The sequence below is a fragment of the Xenopus tropicalis genome, chromosome 5 (genome assembly GCF_000004195.4).
Source record: "Xenopus tropicalis strain Nigerian chromosome 5, UCB_Xtro_10.0, whole genome shotgun sequence".
Lineage (NCBI taxonomy): Eukaryota > Metazoa > Chordata > Amphibia > Anura > Pipidae > Xenopus > Xenopus tropicalis.
Genome location: NC_030681.2, coordinates 159,295,554 through 159,306,479, shown reverse-complemented (window position 1 = coordinate 159,306,479; position 10,926 = coordinate 159,295,554). Strand labels below are relative to the sequence as shown.

General features: G+C 48.8%; 1 protein-coding gene across 1 annotated transcript in view; it reads left to right on the top strand.

Annotated features, from left to right (window-relative positions):
• The first annotated feature begins 7,948 nt into the window (after positions 1 to 7,948).
• LOC116411039 (vomeronasal type-2 receptor 26-like) overlaps positions 7,949 to 10,926 on the top strand; it is a 45,319-nt gene continuing 42,341 nt past the window's right edge. Inside the window, exon 1 of the mRNA XM_031902811.1 lies at positions 7,949 to 8,164. Within this exon, the coding sequence (XP_031758671.1) occupies positions 7,949 to 8,164 (216 nt within the window). The remainder of the gene's footprint in view (positions 8,165 to 10,926) is intronic.

The following is a 10,926-nucleotide window of genomic DNA, read 5'->3' as shown; positions in this document are numbered from 1 at the left end:
GCCTTGGAAGCACTCTTCTTTTTTTTTTCCTCCCGTGAGGAACCCCCTACCCAACATCCCCCCGGCAGGGCATTCCCCAAACCCCTCACTGCCCTCACCATGAGGGCCCCCTACCCAACACCCCCCGGCAGGTCATTCCCCAACCCCCTCACTGCCCTCACCGTGAGGAACCCCCTACCCAACATCACCCGGCAGGGCATTCCCCAACCCCCCTCACTGCCCTCACCATGAGGGGCCCCCTACCCAACACCCCCCGGCAGGTCATTCCCCAACCCCCTCACTGCCCTCACTGTGAGGAACCCCCTGCCCAACATCCCCCGGCAGGGCATTCCCCAACCCCCACACTGCCCTCACCGTGAGGAACCCCCTACCCAACATCCCCCGGCAGGGCATTCCCCAACCCCCTCACTGCCCTCACTGTGAGGAACCCTCTACCCAACATCCCCCGGCAGGGCATTCCCCAACCTCCTAACTGCCCTCACCATGAGGAACCCCCTACCCAACATCCCCCGGCAGGGCATTCCCCAACCCCCTCACTGCCCTCACCAATGAGGAACCCCCTACCCAACATCCCCTGGCAGGGCATTCCCCAACCTCACTGCCCTCACTGTGAGGAGCCCCCTACCCAAAATCGTCAAGCAGGGCATTCCCCAACACCCTCACTGCCCTCACCGTGAGGAACCCCCTACCCAACATCCCCTGGCAGGGCATTCCCCAACCCCTCACTGCCCTCACCGTGAGGAACCCCCTACCCAACATCCCCCGGCAGGGCATTCCCCAACCTCCTCACTGCCCTCAACGTGAGGAACCCCCTACCGAACATCCCCCGTCAGGGCATTCCCCAACCTCCTCCCTGCTCTCACCGTGAGGAACCCCCTACCCAACATCGCCCGGCAGGGCATTCCCCAACCTCATCACTGCCCTCAACGTGAGGAACCCCCTACCCAACATCCCCCAGCAGGGCATTCCCCAACCTCCTCACTGCCCTCACCGTGTGGAACCCCCTACCTAACATCCCCTGGCAGAGCATTCCCCAACCTCGCTGCCCTCACCGTGAAGAACCCCCTAACCAACATCCCCCGGCAGGGCATTGCCCAACCTCACTGCCCTCACCATGAGGAAACCCCTACCCAACATCCCCCGGCCGGCATTCCCCCAACCCCCTCACTGCCCTCACCATGAGGAACCCCCTACCCAACATCCCCCGGCAGGGCATTCCCCCAACCCCCACACTGCCCTCACCGTGAGAACCCCCTACCCAACATCCCCGGCAGGGCATTCCCCAACCTCCTCACTGCCCTACCATGAGGAACCCCCTACCAACATCCACCGGCAGGGCATTCCCCAACCCCCTCACTGCCCTCACCATGAGGAACCTCCTACCTAACATCCCCTGCAGGGCATTCCCCAACCTCACTGCTCTCACTGTGAGGAACCCCCTACCCAACATCCCCCGGCAGGGCATTCCCCAACCTCCTCACTGCCCTCACCATGAGGAACCCCCTACCCAACATCCCCCGGCAGGGCATTCCCCAACCCCCTCACTGCCCTCATCATGAGGGGCCCCCTACCAAACACCCCCCGGAAGGTCATTCCCCAAACCCCTCACTGCCCTCACCATGAGGAACCCCCTACCCAACATCCCCCGGCAGGGCATTCCCCAACCTCGCTGCCCTCACGGTGAGGAGCCCCCTACCCAACATCCCCCGGCAGGGCATTCCCCAACCTCCTCACTGCCCTCACCATGAGGATCCCCCTACCAACATCCCCCGACAGGGCATTCCCCAACCCCCTCACTGCCCTCACCATGAGGAAGCCTCTACCCAACATCCCCCGGCAGGGCATTCCCCAACCTCACTGCCCTCACCATGAGGAACCCCACACCCAACATCCCCCGGCAGGGCATTCCCCAACCTCACTGCCCCTCACCTTGAGGAACCCCCTACCCAACATCCCCCCGGCAGGGCATTCCCCAACCTCCTCACTGCCCTCACCGTAAGGAACCCCCTACCCAACATCTCCCGGCAGGGCATTCCCCAACCCCCTCACTGCCCTCACCGTTAGGAACCCCCTATCCAACATCCCCCGGCAGGGCATTCCCCAACCCCCTCACTATGAGGAACCCCCTACCCAACATCCCTGGCAGGGCATTCCCCAACCTTGCTGCCCTCACCGTGAGGAACCCCCTACTCAACATCCCCCGGCAGGGCATTCCCCAACCCCCTCACTGCCCTCACCGTGAGGAACCCCCTACCCAACATCCCCCCGGCAGGGCATTCCCCAACCCCCTCACTGCCCTCACCATGAGGGGCCCCCTACCCAACACCCCCTGGCAGGTCATTCCCCAACCCCCTCACTGCCCTCACTGTGAGGAACCCCCTACCCAACATTCCCCGGCAGGGCATTCCCCAAACCCCCTCACTGCCCTCACCGTGAGGAACCCCCTACCCAACATCCACCGGCAGGGCATTCCCCAACCCCCTCACTGCCCTCACCGTGAGGAACCCCCTACCCAACATCCCCGGGCAGGGCATTCCCCAACCCCCTCACTGCCCTCAGCATGAGGAACCCCCTACCCAACATCCCCGGCAGGGCATTCCCCAACCTCGCTGCCCTCACCGTGAGGAACCCCCTACTCAACGTCCCCCAGCAGGGCATTCCCCAACCCCCTCACTGCCCTCACCGTGAGGAACCCCCTACCCCAACATCCCCGGCAGGGCATTCCCCAACCCCCTCACTGCCCTCACCATGAGGGGCCCCCTACCCAACACCCCCCGGCAGGTCATTCCCCAACCCCCTCACTGCCCTCACCGTCAGGAACCCCCTACCCAACATCCCCCGGCAGGGTATTCCCCAACCTCACTGCCCTCACCGTGAGGAACCCCCTACCCAACATCCCCCGGCAGGGCATTCCCCAACCCCTCACTGCCCTCACCGTGAGGAACCCCCTACCCAACATCCACCGGCAGGGCATTCCCCAACCCCCTCACTGCCCTCACCGTGAGGAACCCCCTACCCAACATCCCCCGGCAGGGCATTCCCCAACCCCCTTACTGCCATCACCATGAGGAACCCCCTACCCAACATCCCCCGGCAGGGCATTCCCCAACCCCCTCACTGCCCTCACCGTGAGGAACCCCTACTCAAAATCCCCCGGCAGGGCATTCCCCAACCTCCTCACTGCCCTCACCATGAGGAACCCCCTACCCAACATCCCCCGGCAGGGCATTCCCCAATCCCCTCACTGCCCTCACCATGAGGAACCCCCTACCCAACATCCCCCGGCAGGGCATTCCCCAACCTCTTCACTGCCCTCACCGTGAGGAACCTCCTACCCAACATCCCCCGGCAGGGCATTCCCCAACCTCGCTGCCCTCACCGTGAGGAGCCCCCTACCCAACATCCCCCGACAGGGCATTCCCCAACCCCCTCACTGCCCTCACCATGAGGAACCCCCTACCCAACATCCCCCGGCAGGGCATTCCCCAACCTCACTGCCCTCACCGTGAGGAACCCCCTACCCAACATCCCCCGGCAGGGCATTCCCCAACCTCACTGCCCTCACCGCGAGGAACCCCCTACCCAACATCCCCCGGCAGGGCATTCCCCAACCCCCTCACTGCCCTCACCATGAGGAACACCCTACCCAACATCCCCCGGCAGGGCATTCCCCAACCTCCTCACTGCCCCTCACCGTGAGGAACCCCCTACCCAACATCTCCCGGCAGGGCATTCCCCAACCCCCTCACTGCCCTCACCGTGAGGAACCCCCTACCCAACATCCCCCGGCAGGGCATTCCCCAACCCCCTCACTGCCCTTACCATGAGGAACCCCCTACCCAACATCCCCTGGCAGGGCATTCCCCAACCTCGCTGCCCTCACCGTGAGGAACCCCTTACCCAACATCCTCCGGCAGGGCATTCCCCAACCCTCTCACTGCCCTCACCGTGAGGAACCCCCTACTCAACATCCCCCGGCAGGGCATTCCCCAACCCCCTCACTGCCCTCACCGTGAGGAACCCCCTACGCTTCTGAAATGGAAGCTCCGTTCCTCTAATCTAAAGGGGGGGACTCTGGTGCGTTGATTGTTTTTATCGGATAAAAGAACCCCCCCATCTGCCTATAATCCCCTCTAATGTACTTGTACAGAGTAATCATGTCCCCTCGCAAGCGCCTCTTTTCCAGAGAAAACAACCCCAACCCTGACAGTCTCACCTCATAGTTTAACCCTTCCATCCCCTTAACCAGTTTAGTTGCAGTCTCTGCACTCTCTCCAGCTCATTAATATCCTGGAGCCCAAAACTGCCCCCCATACTCACGGTGAGGCCTTCTTGTTCTCATCCCTTGAGTCAATGCCCTTTTTATACAAGACAGCACTTTATTCGCTTTAGTAGCCACAGAATGACACTGCCTGGAATTAGACAACTTGTTATCAACAAAAACCCCCAGATCCTTCTCTATTAAGGATCCCCCCAACTCACTACCATTTAGTGTATAACTCACATTTATATTATTTCTACCAAAGGGCAGAACCTTTCACTTTCCTACACTGAAGCTCATTTTCCAGTTTGCTGCCCAGTTTTCCAATTTTGTCAAATCTCTCTGCAAAGCAGCACCATCATTTCATCTCATTAAATCACAGTCAATCTGTTGCGATAGTCAATTTATCCTGATATTGGCAATTCTCAATTTATGGATAAGGCACTGGCAAATCAATCTGGGACCACTGAGAGCTGCTCATTTTGCTAATTGCAAGCTGATTGGTGCTTATTTCTCAACCCATGGAAGAACATGGAAAGTCAGAAGAGAATAATGATAGACCTTCCAGTTCATTGATATAAGAGGCTAATGGTAAAAAAGTCGTTCACTGTCAATGAAAAAATGGGGTTTCTTCTGCAGATCACAGGTTTTAGATATTTTCCAGTTTTTCATGTGTTTCTTATACTTTTATGATGAAAACATTTAGGAACTTAAAGCCACTAGATGAATTATAAACTAATAGGCACATCAAGTTTTTGGAATTGAATATTTCTACTGTACTTTAGAATGCTTAAGAGTTCCAAGGAGTTATTTAATGGCTTTAACATTAGTTAAATAGCACAGTCTGTGGGCGCTTTTCCCAAATCTTGAGGCTCCTCTAGAAAGCCTGGAGCTCTGGTTGAGGTGACCAGTTAAAGTGATATTCAGGAAACTGATGTTCTTGAAGTACATTCAGGTTAAGCTTTACAATAAACAATTATTTTTATTGCGGTACAATGTGGTTGAATGGCAGATAGATCTACATTTTTATATGTTGACACTGTTTTATGTTCATAAGAGGGGTCCTGGCCAAATTTTGGACCACAAAGTTGGGCTTGAACTAAAAAATTGTGGAAACCAACCACTGGTCCATGGTAAGACTGCATTAAGCAGGATATATTTTCTTGGTTGTTATCGCACTCAATAAATTCAACCAACAAATGCTAGAGACATAGAAATATATGCAAGACAATATGATAAGTATGGGATACTCTAAGATGATTCTGGAATTTTATGATTTAGAAAATCTGCCCTTATTAATAACAAGGGGATACAACAATTTTAAAAAAATATCTCTATTTATATATTTAATTTACCAAAAAAGTACATCAGGTTCAACCATTCCAAAACCCTCTACAGGATGAATCAGATAAAGCAAAAAACCCAAAGCTGGGCATCCATCAGCTCATTCATTTCCTTACTGCTCACCAAGGGCAATATGATTGGTTGATCAATTCAACTATACACTTCAATATCTTTTTTGCTAAAAAGGCATTGACCCCAATATTGAACCCCACCAGTGAGTCCCTCATTCCATAACTTCTCTGTCCAACAGTTACAGAGATTCCTGTGCCAAAAGTGAAAATGTCCCAAACAAATGAGTGCCCATCTATTGCCTTCACCATCCATGGAGTAATAAGTATTAGTTTATGTAGCACGTAGCTAATTAGCTGCTTCTTATTTTTATTTTGTTGACATGTTTTTCTTGTACCTACAGATCAGTTACGGCTCTGCTGATCCCATATTTAATAACAGACTAGAGTTTCCGTATTTCTACCGAATGATCCCCAATGAGTTATCTGAAATTGATGCAATAATGAGCCTGATTAGGCATTTTGGCTGGAAATGGGTTGGGCTTATTGTATCGGATGATTTCACTGGGCACAGGGCAAGTGAAAGGCTACAAAATCAAATGAACAAAGATGGCATCTGTTTAGCCTTCCTCATTAGATTTAAAAATCAGTCATATACAAAAGTAGCACAGACAATATACAAGACCACAGCCAAAGTGATCATTGTTTTTATCAGTTCGCAGTATATTACCAGATTTAGTAATTTTTTTGCCATTTATAAAATTCCAAAGAAAATATGGATTGCGTCCTCATCCCTCTCCAGTATAATCGAGCTGCGACATTTTGGTACATTAGCAGCTCTCAATGGCACTTTGGTACTTTCCTTCCAACAAGGGGAGATTCCTGGTTTTAAGCAGTTTTTCTATTCCGTAAATCCATATAAATATCGAGATATTTCCTTCTCAAAAGCCTGGGAAATGTTATTTAGTTGCAGTTTTTCAGACTTGGCCCCAGGGAAAACAGCCAAGGTCTCTCTTCCAAAATGTACCGGGAATGAAACATTTGATGATACAGTTCTGGAATCCTACGGAACATTTAATTACAGAATAGCTTATGGGGTTTACACTGCAGTTTACACAATGGCTCACACTCTCCATGAACTGTACGGCACAATGACACGTTCCCCTAAATCAGCAGAGAGCCTACACATGTACTTTAAGCAATGGCAGGTACGTTCCTTTGTACAGTCATTATACATTAATACCTTTCACTAATTGAACACTAAGACCTATAACCCAGCCTGTAAGGGTCACTTGTACCCAGATATAATGGTACCTACTTGTAGTACCTCGGCTCAACTACGTGTTTTAACACTTTCCCACTGGAGGTTAAAGATGTAGTTAAGAATGCTTATTTTTGTACCGATGGATTGAAATTACCAACTCAACCCCAATCACAATGGCAGGAAGTAGGTGGGTGTTCCTTGCACCCAAAGGTGTTAGAATCCTAATACTGGGACCAATTATAGGTAAGAAGAATTGAATGACAGAAGGGTGAGTAGGACAAGATGGTGCCAGAAATACTTTATATCAGAGCTCAACTTGTGATCTTTCAGTTTTTTTGGGAGTATCACCATCTAAGAACCAGGCAGAACTTGTTCTTTAATATTTTCATCTTTCATAAGCTAATTTTTTTAAATCATGTATTTTGTAGCTTTGTAATTACACAACACTATTATGTTCTTTTTGCAATTTTGCAGCCTCACTTTGCGTTCGTCTATGTGTCTTTCAGTTTCTTTCTGAGTATCTTTATCCAACATGCCTGTCATTTCTAAGTTACATGTTTCCCAGACTGGGACTAATTATTTGTAAATATCAGGGGCAGGGCAAGTGGCCCGGGCACCCTAGGCAACCCAGCTGGCCACCTCGTCCCTCTGCATCCTTCAACCCCCCCTGTGTATGCTTGCAAGTGAAGAAGACCGCGAATGTCCAGTGACATCACTGTGTATGAGCACAAGGGATGGTAGGAGGTATGGGGCACCCCCCAACCTTCTGCCCTAGGCAAGTGCCTCTTCTGCCTACCCCTAGTTCCAGCCCTGGTAAATATATTTCTGTACTCAAGCACCTATCCCTTGTAGTCAGGAGGTCAGATGCCTTATAGGTCATCTCTATAAGATTCTACTTGTCCATTCATAGCCCAGAGTGAATGACAATGATAGGTCTCTAGTTTAGGGAGGGCATAAGCATTTGCATGATTCTTTCAAGGGAATTAGTAGACATAGCAACCTGGAATAATATAATATTTTGTAAAGAAATTACGTATATATTTTTTATATATTTTTAAGCTAAATGCATTGATGCCACATGTGAAATTCAGAACGTCTTCTGGGGACCAGATATACTTTAAAGACAATGGAGACCCAGAAGCCCGTTATGATATTCTGAAATTGCTCATCTTTGGAGATGGAAATATACAGGAAATAAAGGTTGGGAGCTTTGACAAATCCGGATATGATGGGGATCAATTATTTGTCAATAACACCATCAATCTCTTGAGCCCTTACTATTCAGAGGTAACATCACAAATAAAGTCTGGTTACTTCTCCCTATTAAACTTGGTGTAAGGAATTATTCCCTTGTTTTATCCTGCGCTAGGTTTGAACCTGTTACCCGGTGCATAATGGTCCCTTACAGTTAGGCTATACAGGCAATACGGGGGGGGAAGTGTCCTGATTCCCTAGTGCAAAGCTAGATCAAATTCAGGAGCACACCATGAGGGTTTCTTTGTGGTTCTGGGTTTCTTTTTTTCCTCCTATTAAGGCTGTTCTAAGGGGAAGTTCTGGATTAAACTGCGATAAGGATGAGAGCTGTACAGAGACCATCAAAAGCCCTCCTCTGATAAATGATGGGGTGAGACTTCGGGACCCAACTCAGGCAGTTGGTGGACACCTGAAATGGTTTCTGGTTTGGGTTCAGAAACTTATAAATGAAGGATACAGGTGCCACTAAGGGCGTCCTAAAGGGATCTCACCAGGTCTGGAGTAGAGATGTAGCGAACTGTCGCCGGCGAACTAATTCGTGCGAACTTCGGGTGTTCGCAAACGCACAAGTTCGCGAACTTTCCGCGTATGTTCGCAATTTAGGTTCCCCGCGTTTTTTTTCGCTGCGTTTTTTCTCGGCCTAAAAAACGCCGCACAACCACACATGGCGTTTTCAGCCTAGTACTGGTGTAAGCAAATCCCGTTTCCATGGTGCCAATAGCGCGAAATAGCAAAAAACGCTGTGTATTTCCGCTAGGTCTGCCCGTTTTTACGCAACGCTTTTTCAACAAAGTATTTTTCAGTGACATTTTTGCCCTTGATCCCCCTCCTGCATGCCCCTGCCCAGGTCGTGGCACCCTTTAAACAAATTTAAAATCAGTTTTCTGGCCAGAAATGGCTTTTCTAGGTTTTAAAGTTCGCCTTCCCATTGAAGTCTATGGGGTTCGCAAAGTTCGCGAATATTCGCTGTTTTTGGCGTAAGTTCGCGAACTTTTTTTTTAAGGTTCGCTACATCCCTAGTCTGGAGTCATCACCCCCATTCCTTCAGTTCAGCTATTTAAAAGTTTTTATTCAAAGTTGTTATAAAACCAACTTATCAGAGTGAAACACCAAAGGTAGATAGGTCCTTCTGCTCAATCTAAAAAATTAAAACAAATTAATCTGTTACTCCTGGTTCGAGATGGAGACTGTTCGTTCCGCCATCAGACAAAGGTAAGTTTCAGGTCCTTGAAAATAAAGGCTGTTTATCTCCAATATTCTTCAGTTATTGCAAAGAGGGTGTGAAGCTGTCCTCTCTGTAGCTGCAAATTAGTTGACTTTCAGTGTTTGTTGAAGAATGGCTTGCCTTGAACTATAACATACCTTGTGCTAGTCTAAAAGCATGCCATGTGGCCCCTCAAATTAGGGTCCTATTTCATCACAGCATTTTTATTTGGTTGTCAAGGGTGTGCACGATTCTCCTTTAAAACCCATCTAGGAGGTTGATCTGTGCTGGCTAGCCTGGAAGGTTGCATTTTTGTATGGCTATTTTATTGACCGGGTCTCTCCGTCTATATGGAGTTTCACCCTAATAAGGTGGTTTTATAAACTCTTTCTTTCCTACCTGAAGTAGTGTCTGAGTATTGTGTTGACTAAAACAGAAAGCAAAAAGTGATCAGGAAAATTAACTCCTTTGTGCCACCCTAAATTCATGCTGAATACATTAAAACGTAACTTTTAATAAATAAGTTAAAAAGGTATGCCCCATAATGGCACAGCTAGGTTGCATCCTAAGTGTTACATAAAACACACTCTGCCCTGGAGGTGGACCTCGCCAAGCAAGCAGATCTTAGTGTGTATGTCCACCTTAAGAATGCCATGGAAGTGAGGCTTCACTCATTGGTCTTTTTGGAGAGGACTTATTCTTTTAGTCTCTATTTGTAATTCCTTCAGGCTGAAAAGGAGATTTTGCAACTAAAACACTCTAGATTGGTCAGAGGAACACTTCAGCAGACATGGGCAAGGTTAGAGCTCATTTGACCAGAGCTTACCCTTTCACTGCCAGCCGTTTTGGTCAAAGCGGAACTTCTACTGCCAGACAGTTTTTGAACATTTAGGAGCCTTTCCTCGGGGGGACTTTTAGTTTACCCAGGAAAACAATATATCGTTTTTTTCATGATAACCTAAGCTTTCAAAATATGGTAGAATTTTCATGTAATTCCAATTCTGTAACAAGATATAGGCTTCTAAATGTCTAAAAAAAAAAATAATAATAATTTCCATAATATAAACACATACACCAGAGACAAAAAATATTTTATGCACAAAAATACAAATGATTTGGAAAGTCCCATGTCTCCTGAACGTGCCAATACCAAATATATATAGTTTTAGGGGGATTTCTTACTTTCATTTCTCAGGTCAAAAACTCCCAGCAGTACCCTACCAAATCCCCAAAGCACTGCTCCAGAAAGCTGCATACTTTAGATTTCAAGGCCAAAAATCCACTAACAGAAGGTTTATCCCAGAAAATTATAAATTTTTAGAAAAAACAGATTCTGGGGAATCCATAATAGGTAGAACTGTCTGTCTGCTCCAAACTACCAAGTCACAATGCTTTCCTAAAGTTATTGTTTTTTATCAAAATTTGTTAATTTTTTTTAAAAATCGCTTCAAAGCTTCCAGTCTATAGTATCTTATCTCCCACAGGTCATAAAGTAACCAGATAAAACACACTAAATATGAACGCCAGGGGCCCACTGAACAGTTTGATGCCCAATATGTATAGGTTTACCTAAGTATGTGGCATGTAGGGG